Source organism: Mirounga leonina, unplaced genomic scaffold (genome assembly GCF_011800145.1).
Source record: "Mirounga leonina isolate KUSES-001 unplaced genomic scaffold, KU_Mleo_1.0 Mir_171, whole genome shotgun sequence".
Taxonomy (NCBI): Eukaryota; Metazoa; Chordata; class Mammalia; order Carnivora; family Phocidae; genus Mirounga; species Mirounga leonina.
In genome coordinates this window covers 14,135,024-14,155,308 of record NW_023270436.1, presented here as the reverse complement: position 1 = coordinate 14,155,308, position 20,285 = coordinate 14,135,024, and the positions used below count along the sequence as shown (strand labels likewise).

General features: G+C 44.1%; 1 protein-coding gene across 1 annotated transcript in view; it reads left to right on the top strand.

Moving 5' to 3' along the window:
• The first annotated feature begins 78 nt into the window (after positions 1-78).
• The window catches only part of KSR2 (kinase suppressor of ras 2), a 400,598-nt gene continuing 380,391 nt past the window's right edge, over positions 79-20,285 (top strand). Inside the window, exon 1 of the mRNA XM_035017093.1 lies at positions 79-290. Coding sequence (XP_034872984.1) covers positions 111-290 — 180 coding nt within the window. The 5' untranslated portion in view covers positions 79-110. The remainder of the gene's footprint in view (positions 291-20,285) is intronic.

Sequence of the window (20,285 nt, the reverse complement as noted above, 5' to 3'; positions counted from 1 at the left end):
GAGAAGTCGCAGTGGCTGGAGAGCGTAGGGGGTAGACTACCTCTACTCCCCCCCCCCCCTTTTTTCTCTCTGGGAGGAGGAGGAGGGGAAGGGGGCTTGCCGAGCAAGCGATGGATGAGGAAAACATGACGAAAAGCGAGGAGCAGCAACCTCTGAGTTTGCAAAAAGCCTTACAGCAGTGCGAGTTGGTCCAAAACATGATAGACCTGAGCATCTCCAACCTGGAAGGGCTTAGGACCAAATGTGCCACCTCCAACGACCTCACACAAAAAGAGATCCGGACCCTGGAGGTAGGTGTTGCCTGGGGTGGGGGGGGGGGGGAAGCAATCTTTCCTTCCCTCTCCTTGTTCCCCACCACCCCCTTTCCTTTGATTCTGTTTGTTGGGGGGCGGGAGGGTGTGGGAGGGTAGCAAGGTGGGCACGATTTGGTTTTCTGTGATTTATCTTCTTTGCAAAGCCTGCTCTGGTTGTCCCTTTACTGTACCGCTGTCGTCTACGCTTGGCTGGGTGGTGGTAGTAGTAGTAGTAATTGTGATTCCTTATGTATTATTATTCTTGCGGCTGTTATTATCATTCGCTTCCTCTCCGAGGAGTGAGTTCTCTCTTTTTTCCGCTTGTGGATTTGTTTATATGCCACGGGGGCTTGTGTGCTGGGTAAGGCATTAAGGCGCTGCAGAGAACCCACGTGACCTTGCGCATTCTGCAGGTGGTCAAAAGGTGGTTTTTGCTCGCAGAATGGGACTGCCTATAAATATAGACCTCTTCTGCCCTCGGCCTCCTTTCCAGCCCCGCTTTTGCCCCTTGGATTTTGTTTTTGTTTTTGTTTTAGTTCAGTGGTATACATGTCAGGAGGCAAGATGCAAAAAAAAAAAAAAAATCCCCATTGAGCTCCCCGTTTCCAATCAAATCGTTTGATGCAGGGAGCTGTTGCAGGCCTGAAACGTGTAAAAAGATAACAGAAAATATGCCTGGATCAGCACACGCAAGTGCTGTGGGAAAATACTCTTGAATCTTGGTGGGAAGGCGAGGAGAGGGGTCCCGGGAGGAGTCATCTCTGGCGAGTTGTAACATTGTCTCCAACAGAACTTAAGGGGGAGTTTGAAGCAGTTTTGGGGGGTGGATTGGATGCAAAGTTACTCAGAAAGAAGAGGGCAGAAATTATTTCTTCTGAAGGCCATTTGGTCAAAGGAGGAAGGTTTCAGGAGCCTCTGAAAATGTCTGGTGTGCACGTAATCATTGGGCATCCACGTTGTTGGAAACATCTGAAGGGTTCCACTCACTTCTTCCTCAAAGCAGCTGTACACATGGCTTGATTAAATTTGGGAACTCCCATTAGCTGGCATTTGCTGAGGGTGGTGGCTGTGGGACTGGGAGCGAAGGAAAGGGGTTCTCCCTCTGGTGAAGTGGGCATGTGTGGTGCTGGGAAGTTCCCTCTGTTTCCAGCCCAGGAGTTTCCAAGGCCTGAACTCTTTGGTCCCTGCTGAATCTTTGAGCCCTGTGCCCTCGTTCCAGCCTGGATAAGCACCACTCTCTGATTCACTTTAAAATCTTTTTTTTCTCTTCCATGATTTTAACTTTGGCTGCTTGTCAGCACACAAGGTCATCAGTTTGAAAGTGGAATATGTTTGTGTGTGTGTGTGTGTGTGTGTGTAATATGCTATTTGCTACCCTAGAATACATGTGCTCCTGTCATGTGGGAAAATGATCCTCAGAAGTGAAATAAAATAAGTGTCAAGAGGTATCAGGAGTGGGAACTCTGTTGGGAGGCCAAGTATTTTCTTTCTCAGAGCTTTAGGGGAATAGTCTAGGCTAGGATTTGTTGCTGGAAGAGAAAGGGTGGGATGCCCTGGCCCAGCCTTCTGTCTCTGCATGAGCAGGGCCCAAAGTAAGATTCTGTTCAGGACTGCAGGCAGTGAATAAATAAGTAACCCAAAGGGCTACCTGAGTCCTCTTCTGGTCCTTTGAGTCAGGAGTCCCAAGTGCATGTTCGTGTATTCCTGTGTAAGTTCCTCTGGTTTTCTTTTTCAAATCTTTTCAACATGGCCCATCCTCTGATAGCTCCTTGGATGATGGTGATGGTCACAGTAGACTCTGGACTCCGTGGCTTCATTCCTGCCCAGTGGTTTTCTTTGAAAACCGGGGGATGGAGTTGCAAGAGGTTGCAGTTACTCGTAGTGCATCTGGTGGTTAGTTTCCTGGTCCCAGGATGCCACAGAGCATGCCCAACAACCACTTTACGCATATTGCACAGGGATGGGTCTCCAGCAGTCATGCCAGTCTATGCTTCTCGGGGCCCTGGGGCAAGGGTAGGCCACTGAGGAAGGGCTGGTAACTCCAGGTGCAGCCAAGTCCTGCTGAACCTTGCCTAAGCATTGGACCGAGGTTCTTTATCTCCCAAACTGTCACATTTTGTATATCAAAACCGCCCAAGGGAGCTTATTAAAAATGTGCATTCTCAGCCTCTAACCCCAGAGGTTCTAATTCAGGTGGGACTGGGCAGGGGGGGGCGGGGAGAGGGGGAAGGCCCAGGGATCTGCATTTAAGAAACATTCAAGGTATTTCTGATGTATGTTTTCACATCGACACTCTGAGAAATACCCACCTATTAGGAGATAGGGGGCATATTTCTGCAATTTGATGGTGAGAATTCCCTGCTCACAAGCACTGAAGTAAGCAGTATATTGAACAGACCATCCCTGAAAACTGTGATAATAAGCAAAATTTAGTAGCATGCATATGACTCCATGGGAACAAAAATATACAGAATGGACTGAGCCTTCCAGAAGTGTCCTGCATGATTAGGGAGACAAGGCTAATAATATAGGTGTGAAATAATGATCAAGTCCAAACAGCAAATGATATGGGAGGGCAGCATCTGGGTCTTTGAAGAATATGTTCAAACTGCATGAAATGGAAAATTCAACCACAGTGTTCAAGTGAACAGTGGCTTCTTTTCCTCGTGTAGCAACAAGTCTGGAGAGAGATGGCTGCTTGAGTTGGTTCAACTGAGATAGTAACATCGGGGCTGATGTCTCTTTGAGTTCTCAGTGGCCTCTTTCTAATGGTTGCAAGATGGCTCTTGAAGCTTTAGCCATCACACCCAGGTTCAAGGCAGGGATGAGGGGGACCAGGTGAGGAGTGTGCAGGGATAAAGAGTTCATGTCTTTGTTTCGCTTCCCCAGAATACCTCCTGCTACCTACAGTACAGATGATGTTTAAGTATGTCATCTTGGCCAAAACTTGGTCAGATGGCAATGCTGGGAGCTGGGGAAGTAGGAGCACCATTGTGAGTGGTTTAGGTGGGTCATGGTCCATTGCCTCGGTTGACTTGTTGTCGCTGCATACACATTCAGGGTTCTGCTGGCATGGAAGAGAGCAGGAAGGAATATTGGGTGGACAGCCAGCAACATTGGCCATGGCATGTTATCAGGAGGTATTTGGCAGAGAAGAAAGACCATGAGCTTTGGAGTTAGACCAATACAGTTTTAAATTGTAGCTTTTCTACTTAACTTTATCTTGGGCTGGTGATTTAAATTTTCTGACCCATGGTTTAATTTTTGGCAACATGGCAAGAAAAGAATAACATTACCTACTTCAGTGGTTATGAGGATTGAAAGGACATTTTCAAGGGTCTAGTGCTATCTCTAGCACAGCCTGTGGGGGCTGAATAAATGATAGTTATGATGATGATATGGTTAGCATTACATGGTGTGGCATAGATGACAGGGAAGGGAACAGCTTAGATCAGAGGGAGAGAGGGAAGAGTTTGAGCAGCATTTCCAAAGTATGTTCTGTGCAACCCTAGTTCTGTGGGCTATTAGCATTTTTCATTCTTCCAACAAGAAATCCAGGCACTGTACTGGATGCTGGTGGTCAACAAGTACTCTGAAGACAAGATGAATTCCTTGGTTGATACGTCTGAGAAAGGTTGCGTTAAACAAAGGGAAACAGAGACTTCTCAGAGCCTTAACTATACCAAATATGGGCATGGTGACTCCAAGAGAGGGTAGAGACCTTTTTCCAAGGATATTCCCTTGGGATTGATGTTCCATAGAATACACCCAGGGAAACATTTGGCAGAGCAGTTAGGGTAGCTTTCTTGGTTGGGGAGCTGGGGACCCTGGGTGGAGAGAAGGATGGGGAGGGCTTAGATCACAGCAGGTTGGGAGAGTCTGCTTGGCAAGAACAGCCAACCAGCTAAAGGCATTTCATGCCAGTTCGTGCCTTTGTGGGGCCGCAGAGAGACCAGTTGGTCCAGAATGGAGAGTACCTGATAGAGTGTCATAGGAAATGAATTTAGGTCACAAACTCTTGAGATCTGACTAAGGACAAGGGAGTGAGACTGACAAAGTTTCACTCCTTTGAGGAAGGAGGTAGAAGTCTTCAAAGGTTTCGGAGTGAATATGATAAAAATTTGTTTAAAGGTTAGTCCCAACTTGATATAATTTTCACATGTCCTAGAAACATTCTTTTCTTTTCTTTTTTTTAAGATTTTATTTATTTATTTGACAGAGACACAGCAAGAGCGGGAACACAGGCAGGGGGAGTGGGAGAGGGAGAAGCAGGGTTTCTGCTGAGCAGGGAGCCTGATGTGGGGCTCGATCCCAGGACCCTGGGATCACGACCTGAGCCGAAGGCAGACACTTAACTACTGAGCCACCCAGGTGCCCCGAAACATTATTTTCTATTGATTTTTTTTTTTGACATTTAAAAATGTAAAAACTATACTGAGGTTTTGGACCTTACAAAAAACAGGTAGTGGGTCAGATTTGGCCCATGGTTGATAACTAGTTTGCTGATCTCTGATCCATAGGGTGGAGCTATGGTAACCCCCCCCCCCAAAAAAAACCCAAAATAAAACCAAAATAGGATGGGAAAAAGGGAGGATCATGGCATGATCAGCAAAGGCCCCCTCAAGGAGGTTTTACTGACTTGAGGAAGCAAGCCGAGACCTATCTGGGGAATGCACCAGGAAGAGGGAACAGCAGATGCAAATTTCTTGGGTGAGAATGTGCTTGGCATGTTATTAGAAAAGCAAGGAGACCACTGTGGTTGGAGTGGAGTGAGTGGGTGGGGAAGGGGTGAGGGGCACCATGGGAGACAGAGGCAGGTACCTGGTCATAGAGGGCTTTGATAAGATACTTGGATTTTATTCTAAGTGTGAACAGGGAGGTGACTGATTTATGTTTTTAAAAGATCCTTCTGATTGCTGCAGGGAAAATAGACTGTAGGGGGTAAGAATGGGAGCAGGGAGACAATTTGGGAGGTTAGTGTGGAAACCAAAGCCAGGAGTGACTGTGCTCTGGACTGTTACGCTGGTTGAGGGGATGGGGCAGGTGGCTGGATCCAGAAGGTCAGGTGCACAGGAGGTGCTCGTGAATTGGATATGGGGAGAATAAAGGATGGAGGATTATTCCTGGGTGTTTGGCTTAAGAACCGAGTGAATGGTGGTTCCTTGATTTGAAATGTGAGGACTAGAGATGGAGTAGGTTGGGCTTGACAGTCCGGTCCTGTTTGGACATGTTCCATGTGTCAAGTAGACAGCTGGGTATTTGAACCTACAACTCTGAGGAAGGCTAGAGATACACAATGCACTTAATATGTCAGGAACATCTCATATTATTAAATATTTTTAGTGGCTATGGAATTTTACATGGATGTACCATAATTTAACAAATCCTACTGTCAGATGTGTATGTTTATAACTTTCCATTATTATAAATAATACCATTGTAGACATCCTTGTGGTCTGAAGCAGTCCTTCAATTCCAGGGGAATTGCTGAATCTAAGGATATGCAAAGTTTCAGGACTCATGACAGGTTTTGCCAAATTACCCTTCACTGGCCATGTGAAAAGGGCCTGTTTTCCCCTATCCTCAGTATGAGTTTATGCTTTTTTTTTTAAAAGATTTATCCACTTATTTTTATTTATTAAAAATTTTTTAGGGTGCCTGGGTGGCTCAGTTGGTTAAGCGACTGCCTTCGGCTCAGGTCATGATCCTGGAGTCCCGGGATCGAGTCCCACATCAGGCTCCCTGATCAGCAGGGGGTCTGCTTCTCCCTCTGCCATCTTCCCTCTTGTGCTCTCTGTCTCTCATTCTCTCTCTCTCAAATAAATAAATAAAAAATCTTAAAAAAAAAAATTTTTTTTTTAAATCCACTTACTTGAGAGAGAGAGGGGGGAGAGAGAGAGAGAGGAGGGGGCAGAGGGAGAGGGAGAGAGAATCTCAAGCAGACTCCCCACTGAGGGTGGAGCCTGATGTGGGGCTCAATCCCACAACCCATGAGATCAGGACCTGAGCTGAAACCAGATGCTTAACCAGCTGAGCCAACCGGGTGCCCCTGGGTTTATGCTTTATTTTATTTTTTGGTTGCCTATGTTTTGATGACTGAGAGCTCAGGTTTAAGGAGGCAATTGCCTCAGGTTAGAATCTTATCTTTCCTGTTTCTAGTTGGGAAGGGTCTGGGGACTTGTGGACCCAAGAGGAGTACTTGGTTTTTACATGAAGCAGCCAGCCTGTGAAGACCTAGCCTCACCCTTCTGCCTTGTTCTCATAAAGATATGGCGGGGTGTGGTCTCACAACTCTGAGTCAGTGGAGAAAATTATTTCTGAAGGGTTCTCTCTCCCCTCTGGGTTTTTGGAGTGGATTCTGTTATACTTCTTCCTCCAATGGGTAGAAAATTGGGGAGTCTTTCTCCTCCCCCAGAGAATCAGTCATTTTCTGGGCTCCCACCCACTGGGCTCCTGCTGTTGGGATCTGGCCTTCGTCCTCACCCTCAGAGTGCCACTCTGGAGCTGGGGAATGGGGAAGTGTTGAGAAGCTGAGGAAGACAAGGGACACATGGCAGCTGGGATGGAGGATGGAGAAACTGAGGGATGGGGAGGAGAAAGTCAAAGCAGAGAATCATTGTCTGCAGGGTTTCTATGACCCCTGTAACACTTCTCCAGTGGGCAGTGACTGCAACGGTGGTTGTTCCTGTTTTGCAAGTGAGTTTACTGAGGTTCGGAGCCACTGATTTGTCCCAAACTGGAGGCTAAGACAGCCGCAGAGCCAGGAAGAGGTTTCCTGCTGTATTTTGGGCTCCCCAAAAGGTGGCATAGCCTAGAAGGGAAGAAAGGAAGACAAGAGCAAATAGAAGGCAAAGGGGACTTGCAGGTGATCCTGGTGAGGTGGTTGGAGGTGACAACTCTTGGGTTAATGAGAACCAGCATGGTGGCATACTCTGTCACTCAGATACTTTCATTTCATGGGTGGTTTTTATAGATGAAAGCTATTGGGGAGAAATGTAGAACCAATGGAGACAAAGCAGGACATCCACAGAGACAAGGAAGGATGAGAAAAAGAGAAGGAAGCAGACTCAGGATGTCCAGCCACTTGTCACCTTGGCTATTGACCAGTTGAAGCTTGGTGACTTCTGACTGAAATGAGCTGTTGGTATCAAATACACACCAGGTTCTGAACTCTTAGTATGAAGAAGAGAATATAAAATATCTCATTAATCATGTTTTATATTGACAACATGCTGCCATGATGTTATTTCAGACAGATTGGGTTAAATGAAATCTGTTAAAATTAATTTCACCTGTATCTTATTACTCCCCCCCCCCCCGAGGCTACTAGAAAATTTTAAATGACACAGGTGACTCACTGTATATTTCAGCTGGACAGTGTGGCTTTTGGCCATTGAGGTGATTTCTGTTTTGCCATAATAGAAATCTTGTTCTTGGTACAGACTGAGACTATGCCCCCCACCCTGAGGAGTTACTAGGAAGCCATTTTTTAAAGCAGTGGGTGTGTTCCAAAGATACACACCCTCAGTTTCCCTGGACCCGTGAGATGAAGACTCAGAAATAATAACTTAATTGAGTCTCTAGAAATTTTCGTGGATGCTTAAAGCAATATAACCTAGTGATTAGGTAGGCTTGGGATCTGCCATAAGATTGCTTGGATTGCAGTCTGAGTTCAGTATATACTAGCTAAGTAACCTTGGGCAAATGAGCTCTTCTTTCTGAGCTTCAGTTTCCTTGCTTATAAAGTTAGGATCATGCTGATTACATGGAATTGTGCATTAAGGAACTGAGCTGGGTGCTTGGCACATGGCAAATGCTTACAGCATTCCCCCCCAGTAGGTTGGCATGGGGAGGTTAGGGCATCTCAGCCTTCCAGGGGGTGCCATCCTTGGTGTATCATTCATTTATTCAGTGAATCTAGCGGAGCACCCAATGTGTGAGAGCAAGGTGTGAGAAGAAACCCATAGAAGCCTTCAATGGGATAATGGCACACCTGCTGGGCTGCAGGTGACGTAAGTGAACAAGATTCTGATACTAGGTCTGGATCTTTGAATTCGCCCACAGATGACTCACTTCCCATCAGTGCCTGGCAGGCTTTAGTCTTTAAACCATGTGCTCATCACAACTCTAAGTTGGATAACAGTTCTGGGATTAGGTCTTGTAGCTCCTGAACTTCTCTTAAGCTTATGTGGTAGAAAGAACCGTGGTATCCAATTGCTTGAAAACTGTATCATCTCAAGGCAGGAGGACCCTTAAGAGGTTGGCTAGGCTTACCTCTTGGCCAGTGTCCAGCTTTGGCATGGTGATGTGGGGTGAGGCAGCCTTGTAAGGCAGCCTTTAAAAAAATCCTTTTTTTAATGGTGGTAAAATAGACATCACATATAATTTATCATTATAACCATTTTAAAGTGTGCAACTCGGTGGCATGAAATATATTCACAGTGTTGTACAACCATCATCACTATGTACCTGCAGAACCTTTTCATCATCCCAGATAGAAATTCTGTACCAATGAAAACAATAACTCTCCCCAGCTGCATGGTAACCTCCATTTCCTGTCTGTATGAACTTGACTATTCGAGGAAGGTTCATCCACATTGTAGCAGGTGTCAGTGCTTCATTACTTTTTATGGTTGACTAATATTCCATTGTACGTAGAGACCACATTTTGTTTATCCAGTCATCTATTGATAGACACTTGAGTCATTTCTGCCTTTTGACTATGGTGAATAATGCAGCTTATAAACATTGATGTATAAGTATGCATTTGAGTCCCTGCTTTGAATTCTTTTGGGTATATATCTAGGAGTGGAATTGCTGGGTCATATGGTGATTCTATGTTTAATTTTTAAAAAAAGATTTATTTATTTTAGAGAGGCAGTGTGTGGGTGCAGGTGTGAGCATGGTGGGGAGGGGTAGAGGGAGAGGGAGAGAGGATCTCAGGCAACTCCCTGCTGAGCACAGAGCCCGACGTGGGGTTTGATCCCACGACCCTGAGATCATGACCTGAGCTGAAACCAAGAGTCGGATGCTCAACTAACTGCATCACCCAGGTGCCTCTCTATGTTTAATTTTTTGAGGAACTGCTATACAATTTTCCACAGTGGCTGCACCATTTTATATTTCCACTGATAATGTACCAGAGTTCCAATTTCCCTAAATCCTTGCCTATACCTTCTATTTTCTCAAATTAAAAAAATTATTTTTTAAATTATAGCTATCTTACTGGGCATGAAGTGGTATCTCATTGTGGTTTTGATTTATAATTCACTAATGACATTAGGCATCTTCATGTGCATATTGGCCATTTGTATATCTTCTTTGGAAAAATGTCTATTCAAGTTCTTTCACAAGACAGCCCTTTGGTTTGGGTGAGTTATAATGGTTAGAATTATTCTCCTTCTGTTGAGTTGGATCTGCTCTCTGATGACTTCTAGCCTTTGACTCTACTCTCTGGAGCAGAGGGAATGAAGCCACTCCTTATTTTGGCTGAAAAAAAACAGTCTCAAGAAGAGTCTGCTTCTAGATCTGGAACCCACCAGGTAGAGACATGAGAGAGCTGGGCCCACAGACCCCTGACAAGTCTCTGACCCAAATTTGGCAGCCACCACCTCCCTGCTCTGTTCTGTGTTAGTTCAATTACAGAATTCCAGAATCTGGGGTCATTGGCAATGGCAAATTTCCCTTTTCCTGTACATCTCTCCTAGTCAGAGTATCATGCTGCTCAGAAGTAGTCATGAATGTTTCCCCATGTGCTCAGCCCCATGGTGTTTGGGCAGGGTTGGGCAGCTTGGACTCAAGCAATGAGGCAAATAGGTATAAAAAAGAACTCATCAATCAAGTGGGACATCCCACTGGGGCTTTGTTTTTATTAGGAGGCAGAGCAAGTTTATTTTATTTTATTTTTTAAAGATTGATTGATTGAAGAGACAGAGACAGAGAGAGAGAGGAGAGGAACCCAGGGAGAGGGAGAGAGAGAATCCCAAGCAGACTCCACGCCCAGTGCAGAGCCTATTGTGGGGCTTGATCTCACGACCCTGAGATCATGACCTGAGCAGAAACCTGGAGTTGCACACTCAACTGACTGAGCCACCCAGGCGCCCTGGGAGACAGAGCAAGTTTAGATGCCACTTTTTATATTTTTACCTTTATCTGGCTTGGAGAAACAGTGCTTTGTGATAAACCCTAAAAGCAGTATTATTATTTTCATATGTTGCTAAATTTAATCCATAAATATTTTGCTAAGGAATTTTGAGTCTGTGTTCATGAAGAATATCACCTGTGGTTTCCTTTCTTGTACCATCTTTGTTTCAGTATTAGGGTAACACTGGCCTCATAAAATGAGTTGGGAAGCGTCCCTTCCCCTTCTGTTTTCTGGAAGACATCGTGCGCACAGTTGGTGTTATTTCATCTTCACATGTGTTGAATGCTGATAGAATTTAGCAGTAAAACTATCCGGACCTCGAGATTATTATTGCTATTTTTTGTGCATGGGAATTTTTTAACTACAAATTCAATTTTAAAAATGTATTCTTGGGTGAATTTTGGTAGTTTGTGGCTTTTAAGGAATTGGTACATTTTATCTAAATTAATTTACATGCCTAGAGTGCTCATGGTATTCCCTTACTATCCTTTTAGTGTCTGCGGGATCCTTCATCCCTGATGTTGGTAATACGTGTTTTTTTCTCTTTGACTCTTTGCCAGTCTGGCTAGGGGTTTATCAGTTTTATTTGTTTTTTCAGAAAACCAGGTTTGGGCTTCATTTATTTTCTCTATTTTTCTGTTTTCACTTTGACTGGTTTTTGTTTTCATTATTATTCCCTTCTGCTTACTCTGGGTTTATTTTGCTCTTCTTTTTCTGTTTTCTTGAGATAGATGCTTAGATTGTTGATTTGAGATCTTTCTCCTTTTCTAAGTATTTATTATCACAAATTTCCCTTGAAGGACTACTTTAACAGCATCCCACAAATTTTGATTATATTGATTATATTTTCATTTCTTTTGTTTCTTCCTCTTTGATGCATGCATTCTTTAGACACGTGTTAATTCCCAAGCATTGTGGTTATTTTCTGGTTTAATTCGCTTAGGGTCCATGAGCACATTTTATATAGTTTCAATTATTTTAAAATGCTTATGACCCAGAATATCTTCCCGCTTGGTGAACATAACATGTGTCCTTGAAAAGAATGCGTGTTCTGCTTTTGACAGGTGCAGTGTTGTATAACCATCAATTAGATCCAATTGGTTGATGGTATTGTTGAGACCCTCTATATCCTTGCTGATTTTCTCTCAAATTGTTTTATTGATTACACAGAGAGGAGTGTTGATAGCTCCTATTATCACTGTGGATTTGTCCAATTCTCCTTGCAGATCCATCAGTTTTTGCTTCATGTACTTTGAGTTGTTTTGTTAAGTGTATACACATTTGGGATGGTTATTTTCTTAGTGACTTGACCTTTTTTCATTATGTAAAGTTACTATTCATTCCTGGTACTTTTCCTTGCTGTGAAAACTACTTCTCTGATATTAATACAGCCACCCCAGCTTTTACTTTTTTAGGTTTCTAAAAAATTGAGGTAGGGGCGCCTGGGTGGCTCAGTCGTTAGGCGTCTGCCTTCGGCTCAGGTCATGATCCGAGGGTCCTGGGATCGAGCCCCGCATCGGGCTCCCTGCTCCGCGGAGAGCCTGCTTCTCCCTCTCCCGCTCCTCCTGCTTGTGTTCCTGCTCTCACTATCTCTCTCTGTCAAATAAATAAATAAAATCTTTAAAAAATAAATAAATAAATAAAAATAAAAAGTTGAGGTAAAATTCACGTACATAAAATTTCCCACGTTAACTACTTTACAGTATGCAATGGAATGGTTTTTGGTATATGCTTCATGTTGTACAGCCATCACCCTTATCTAATTCTAGAATGTTTCCATCATCACAAACACACACACAAATACCCTGTACAAGCACACCTCGGCGATACTGCGGGTTCAGTTCCAGACCACTGCAATAAAGTGAATATTGCAATAAAGTGGGTCAAATGATTTTTTGGGTTTCCCAGCGCACTTAAAAGTTATGTTTACACTACACTGTAGTCTGTTAAGTGTGCAACAGCATCATGTCTAAAAGAGCAATGTACATATCTTAATTTAAAAAAATCCTTTATTGCTAAAATATGCCAACCATCATCTGAGCTTTCAGCAAGTCATCATCTTTTTGCTGGTGGAGGGTCTTGCCTCCATGCTCACGGCTGCTGACTGATAGGTTGGTGGTTGCTGAAGGTTGGGGGAGCTGTGGCAATGATGAAGTTTGCTGCACTGATTGACTCATCCTTTCATGAAAGATTTTTTTGGTAGCAGGCGATGGTGTTTGATAGCATTTTACCCACTGCAGAACTTCTTTCAAACTTGGAGTCCGTCCTCTCCAGCCCTGCTGCTGCTTTATCGACTGAGTGTGCGGAACGTTCTGAGTGCTTTGTCCTCGTGTCAACAGTCTTCACAGCATCCTCACCAGGAGTAGATTCCATCTCAAGAAACCATTGTCTTTGCTCATCCATGAGAAGCAACTCCTCATCTATTTAAGTTTTATCATGAGTTTCTAGCAATTCAGTCCCATCTTCAGGTTGTACGTCTAATTCTAGTTCTCTTGCTATTTCCACCCCATCTGCAGCTACTTCCTCCACTGAAGTCTTGGACCCCTCCAAGTCCTCCACGAAGGTTGGAATCAACTTCCTCCAAACTCCCATTTATGTTGATATTTTTACCTCTTCCCACAAATCACAAATGTTCTTAATGGCATCTAGAATGGTGAATTCCTTCCAGAAGGTTTTTGATTTATTTTTCCTAGATCGATCAGAGGAATCACTGTCTATGGCAGCTATAGCTTTAGAAAATGTATTTTTTTTTCTTTCTTTTCTTTTTTTTTTTTTTAAGTAGGCTCCATGCCCAGCGTGGAGCCCAGTGCAGGTCTTGAACTCATGACCGTGAGATCAAGACCTGAGCCAAGATCAAGACTCCAGACACTCAACCAACTGAGCCACCCAGGTGCCCTACAGAATCTATGTAGGTCTTAAATAATAAGGCCTGAAAGTTGAAATGACTCCTTGGTCCCCGGGCTGCAGAATGGATGTTGTGTTAGCAGGCATGAAAACAACATTAATCTCGTACATCTCCACTCCATCAGAGCTCTCGGGTGACCAGGTGCACTGCCAATGAGCAGTGATATTCTGAAAGGCATCTTTTTTTTTCTGAGCAGCAGGTCTCAACAGCTGGCTTGAAATATTCAGGGAGTCTTGTTGTAAACAGATGCGCTGTCACCCAGGCTTTGTTGATCCATTTACAGAGCATGGGCGGAGTAGATTTAGCATCATGCTTCAGGGCCCTAGGATTTTCAGAATGGTAAGTGGCTTCCACTCAGAGACACCAGCTGCATTAGCCCCTCACAAGAGAGTCAGCCTGTCCTTTGCAGCTTGGAAGCCAGGCCCTGACTTCTCCTCTCTAGCTACCAAAGTCCTACATGGCATCTTCCTCCGAAAGTAGGCTCTTACATCGACACTGAAAATCTGTTGTTGGGTGGGGCCGCCTTCATAGATGATCTTAGCTGGGTCTTCTGGAGAGCTTGGTGCAGCTTCTACACGAGCACCTGCTGCTTCACCTTGCACTTCTGTGTTATGGAGATGGCTTCTTTCTTTAAATCTCATGGACCAACCTCGGCTAGCTTCAGACGTTTCTTCTGCAGCCTCCTCACCTCTCTCAGCCTTCACAGAATGGAAGGGAGTTAGGGCCTTGCTCTGGGTTCGCTTTGGCTTCAGGGAGTGTTGTGCCAGGTTTGAGCTTCCATCCAGGTCAGCAAGAAGGCTGTTCTTTTTTCTTTTCTTTTCCTTTTTTTTTTTTTTTAAGATTCTAATTTATTTATTTGGCAGAGAGAGACACAGCAAGAGAGGGAACACAAGCAGGGGGAGTGGGAGAGGGAGAAGCAGGCTTCCCGTGGAGCAGGGGACCCGATGCAGGACTCGATCCCAGGACCCTGGGATCATGACCTGAGCCGAAGGCAGATGCTTAATGACTGAGCCACCCAGGCGCCCCAAGAAGGCTGTTTTCTTTCCTTATCATTCGTGTGTTCCCCAGAGTAGCACTTGTCATTTCCTTCAAGATCTCTTCCTTTGTGTCCACAACTTGGCTAATTGTTGGTGCAAGAGGCTCAACTTGTCAGCTTTTGATATGCCTTCCTCACTAAGCTTAATCATTTCTAGCTTTTGATTTAAAGTGATGAGACGTGTAACTCTTCCTTTTACTGGAGCACTTAGAGGTCACTGTAGGGTTATTAACTGGCCTAATGTCAATATTGTTGCATCTTATGGAATGGGGAGGTCTGAGGAGAGGGCGAGAGACAGGGTAACAGCTGTTGGTGGAGCAGTGAGAACACACACAACAATTAAGTTTGCCATCCTATATGGGCACGTTTTGTGGCACACCAAAACAACTCCAGTAGTGACCTCAAAGATCACTGATCACAGATCACCATAACAAAAATAATGATAATGAAAGTGTTTGAAAAAATGTGACACAGAGACACCAAGTGAGCGAATGCTGGTGGAAAAATGGCGTCCGTAGACTTGCTCGACACAGGGTTGCTACAGACCATTAATTTGTAAAAAAAACACAACATCTGTGAGGCACAATAAAATGAGGTGTGCCCATACCTGCTTATGAGCAGTCAATCCCAATTTCCCTGCCCCCATCCCCTGGCAACCACTAATCAATTTTCTATGGCTATGTTTTTCTTCTATTCTGGGTTCTTCACATAGATGAAATGATGCAATATGTGACCTTCCTTGTCTGGCTTTTTTCACTTAGCACAGTATCTTCAAAGTTCATCCCTTTGTAGCATGTGTCCATACTTCATCCCTTTTTATGGCGGAATCAAGGTCCATCGTATAGGTTTATCCATCCATCAGTGGACATTTGGGTTGTGTCCACCTTGTGGCTATTGTGAATAGTGCTGCTGTGGAGGGGCGCTTTGGGAGTAAACTGATTTTCCTTGGCCGGAAACTAAAGAAATGTTCCCAGGTTCAGGCTGGAACACGGTAAGAAACTCTGGAGTTGGAAGTTCCTTTATACATTTTGCAATTGTATGTGATGGTCTGTATGACGCTTTCCTGGAGCTCTTGTGGATGCTCATCAGGTTATAGATGCCAGGTTATGAATGGTTAATGCAGACCTCAGAAATAGAAGTCATTAAATAAAAATGTCATTTTAAAGACATTTATAGACATCAAAGCAAACCATATTCATTATAGGAAAAATAGAATATGTGCTGAATTAAAAAGAAAAATGCACACACTTCTACTCCCGCCACCCACGGATGAACACTGTTAACACCTTGTTACAGAGTCTTATAGGCTTTCCTTCATACAAACATGGGTTTTTATGTGACTTTTAAGAATAACTGTATTTTATATATTTTGTAGTCTCCTCTTTTCATCTTAAAAGTTGATTTAAGATGTGAATGTTTCTCCCTGTCGAGCATTTCAAATGACTAGTAACATTCCAGCATAGAGAGCATAATTGAGTTGACTGCCCACCTGTGGTGAGTTATTTGGCTTTTTTCTTATTCTCATAAACACAGCCTTAATGATTACTTTCAAAATGAAATCTTTGTGAAGCGCTTCTATTTGGTTCTTTAAGAAATATACAGAGAAGTAGAATTCCTGCATGCTCATAAGGCTTTTCCTGGTTTCCGGCCTAATGGTCCTTTAGAAAGATCCCTGTTTATAGCCTTCTTAGAGTTTTCAAGAGTCTGTAGCTTTGTGTTTTCAGGAATGACAACTGTAAAAGGGAAATGTTTCCAATAAATCTGCGACTTAATAAAAAATACAGAAAGTCACTTTACTGCATCTGTGAATCAACTTGTAATGAGCTGAGAAACTTGAGGCAAGCCCGGTGTTTGCAAATGCACCCTTTCTGCTGAAGGAAAGACGGAGTTAGAATTAGGTCATTGATAGGGAAGCCTAACGTAAGATGAGATCTTTTCTGAAATGACATGGGAAAGGGATGCGCGTGTTACAGATGAGGTTTCTGAGGATCACACGGTTGGTTGATTTCTGGGACCAGGCAGGAAAGGGAAAGGGGAAGGAAAATAGGCTAGGGGTATGATACTTGGGAGGTGACATCAAGGCCATGGTTAACTGGAGAGCCCATGTCCCATTGACGGATATCAATGTTGCTGGTGGATAGGATTTAGGCCTGATATTGTGGGATGTTTCCATTTTCCAAAGGAACCCCCAAATCAAAACTATAAATAAAAAGCAGATGTTGTCTCATTGTTACCTGATCAAGAGCTTTACCATTCCCCCCCTTTAATTCACACGTGTGTGTCTATGTTTAAACAGTAGTGAATGAGGAAAAAGAAGGTACAGATGATCAACACCACTGAAATCAATTGTGAACACCGGTGGTTTTCTAATTGTTTTTCAGATGTTTTTCTCCCAATCCCACCCACCTATGGGTTGTAAAAAATTAAGGTCATCCTGTTGAGCCTGGAGAAGCTAGGATGACAACAACCTCTGGATTTTGTGATCTTTGCTTATTTTCAGTCTACAGTGAGAGCAAAGTAAGAGTTGTGACTGGGGCCACACACACACACACACACACACACACACACACACACACACTTTACACCTTTACAAAAATAGGGAGAAGAGCATAATGGACCCTTAGGTACCCGTCATACAAATTCAGTAATATGAAATTCTCACCAATAATTCCTACCCCCGTCATCTGTAGATTATTTTGAAGCAGTTCCTAAACCCTCATAGCATTGCATCCTCAAAAATTTCAATGTGTATTTTTTTTTTAAGATTTTATTTATTTATTCATGAGAGACAGAGAGAGAGAGAGAGGCAGAGGGAGAAGCAGGCTCCCAAGGAGCAGGGAGCCCGATGTGGGGACTCGATCCCAGGACCCTGAGATCACGACCTGAGCCGAAGGCAGACGCTTAACCATCTGAGCCACCCAGGCGCCCGTCAATGTGCATTTCTAATAAATACTTAGTACCCTGTTTTAAGCATAATTGGATGACTTATTGCACCAACAACTCCTTAGTCAGATATTTCCCTAAACTACAAATCAAAATAGCCATCCACAAAAGAAGCTGTGCTTTCTGAAGCAGCCACAGCAGAAGGCCTTTGCCTTGCCCTGGTTCTGTGGGCATTACTGAAGACATTCTTGAAAACCAGCTTACAGTCACTTTACGAGCAAACGAGTCTCTTTATTTATTCTTTACCCTGAATGCTTCATTATGGCTGTTGGATTTCCCAATGACTTTTGTCTATTTAAAACATAAAAATATTCAAGTCTGCCCTCAGCGAACAAGACATGTTACCAATGAAGACAGTCATGACCATGTGCTGGGCACAGTGTCTGCAAGGAAGCCCAAAGAGAGGAGTCCTGGCTTTTGGGTTGGGATACGTCTTCAGCCATTTCCAGTGTCTACTCTGAAAGGGCAACTGGCTGGCTAGCTTCAGCACACACCCGCCCTCCAGCCGTCCCTCCCGCTTTGTGTTAAATGCATTAGACATACAAAGGCATCTTGCCCCCACGGGGCTTACGATGTACAAATATATATATCGCGCGTCAGGTGCAGGTACTGTGCTAGCACCTGGGACACGGTATTTGCTCACAGTTCTAGTGATGTGATAGTCAAGCTAAGACTTGAAGGATGATGGACTTAACCAGAGATGAGGGAAGGCTGTTCCAGGCAGAAGGGCGGTGTGTGCAAACGCCTAGAGGTAGGGAGATCATGGGGTGTTTGAGGGACCAAGGAAGTCCAACATGGCTGGGGTATAGAGTGTTTCAGGCCCGTTGGAAGCGAGAGAGTGGGACAGCTCTTTTTCCTCTTTCTAAACTGGGTTCCTTTGCATCCTTTTCCTGCCTCATCTCCTCCTCATTATAGAAAAACGAGGCGGTCTCATTTGCCAAATTGAATAAAAGTCTAATCTATGATCTCCGTTTCTGAAATACGATTTGAAAGCATAACATGAATTTATTTGTCCCCCAAGGTGGAGGCAGGTCCTTCACCACCACAACAAACACAGGCCATCCCATAATAATAATACATGGGCAAGACCTCGAGAGGGGGAGGGGGAGGGGAGGGGGGAAGAAAGCCAGGAGGAAGGAGGTGGCGAAATGGAAATACATTTAAAATCCTATGCTTTGTGGTTTATTATTAACAGCGGTGCAGAAAATGTCTCTACCGAGTTATGAAAAATTCATTAGGAGCATGCTACAGGTCTGAGAAGCTGGTCATTGTTTGATCAGATTAACGATAATGAGAGCAGTCTTAAATTAACTCAGATTAAGAGGAGGACTCTCCCCCTTACTGTTCAGTCATATGCGTGTAATCACATTTCCTCACAGCCAGTCGCCCTTAGTGGTCTGCTAAGATGGGAAAGGGGCTCTTTGCAAAGGGAAGACCAGGCCAGCAGAGGGTGGGCTGAGCCCAGATACCACCTGGAAACCGGGGTCCGATGGAGCAAGAGGCCCTGGACACTCCCTCCCCTGTGCTCCAGCTTTTGTCTCGTCTCTCTGACACTGCTCTTCTGTTTGCCAGGCCTGTTTCCCTCTTCCTGGGTCAAGGTTTCCCAGCACTGAGTGCCTACAACATGCCATGCAGTGTTCTAGGTTGGGGGGGATACATTCGTTGAGTAAAACAGGCCAAGAGTCCTACTGTTGTGCCTAGTCAGTGGAGACAGACAATAAATAAACATAAGCATAAGGAAAATAATAAGGAAAACTAATTGAAGGTAGTAAGTATTATAGCAAAGAAAAAAAAAAAAAAGAAAGTAGAGCAGGTTCAGGCAAAAGGTGACATCTGAGCAAAGATTTAAAGGAAGTGAGCAAGGGAAGATATCCAGGGCAGGCGGAAGAACATTCAGGGTGAGGCAACAGCTCATGCAAAGGTCCTGAGGTCTTGGAGGAACAGCCAGGAAGGTTGTGTGACTGGAGTAGAGCACTGAGGAACATGACATAGCAGCGAAGTAAGACTAGTATACAGTTTTACTAAATGAAATGAGGTATATTGGAAGTCTTTGAGCAGAGGAGTAACATGATCTGACTTGAGTTTTAATATTATCCTTCTAGCAGCGGTTGAGAATAGACTGTAGGGTAGAAGCAGACAGAGGAGTTAGAAGACTATTTAGGTGAGAGACGAAAAGTGCCTCACACCAGACTGGTGAGCCATGGTTGGATTTTGGATATATTTAGAAATTACAGCAAACAGGATTTCCAGATTAATTTTTTTTTATTTGAGTATAGTTGACACACAATATTACATTAGTTTCAGGCATACAACAGAGTGATTCGACAGTTCTGTACGTTACGCTGTGCTCACCATGAGTGTTGCTACCATCTGTCACCAGACAATGCTATTACAATACGTTGACTCTGATCCCTATGTTGCAAGGATTTCCAGGTATATCATTTGCCTTGCCTGTTGATCGATGTGAAAAATCATGGTATTTACTAGTTGTGTTAACCTGAACTGTTTTGGTCACAAGTGACAGAAACATACCTGAAATTGCTCCTGCACAAAGTAGGAATTCTGCTTATACAACTGGGAAGTTTATAGGTGGCACCAGCTTCAGCATGGCTGGACCCAGGCTCTTGAAGAATGGAGGCGGGGACTCTTCTGTCTGTCCCGGAGCTCTGCTTTCTTGCTGGATTGCTTTCACTGTGGCCATCTCTCCGTGGTGGCCGGATGGCCACTGAAGTACCACTCTCACATTCTGTCCCCTTAGCTACGATAGAGGAAGGGTATGACTGTTTTTCCGGTGACTCTGACAGAGGTCCTTTCCGCTGGTCATGTTTGGTTCATTTCTTCACTCCTGCCGTCAGGAGGGCTCTGCATTCTCCTAGTGCAGTCCTGGAGGGAGATCAGCTCTTCCCAAGCTCCCGTGAACTGAGCAGGGAGGTTCTCCAAAGGAAAGGTGGGATGCTATATCCA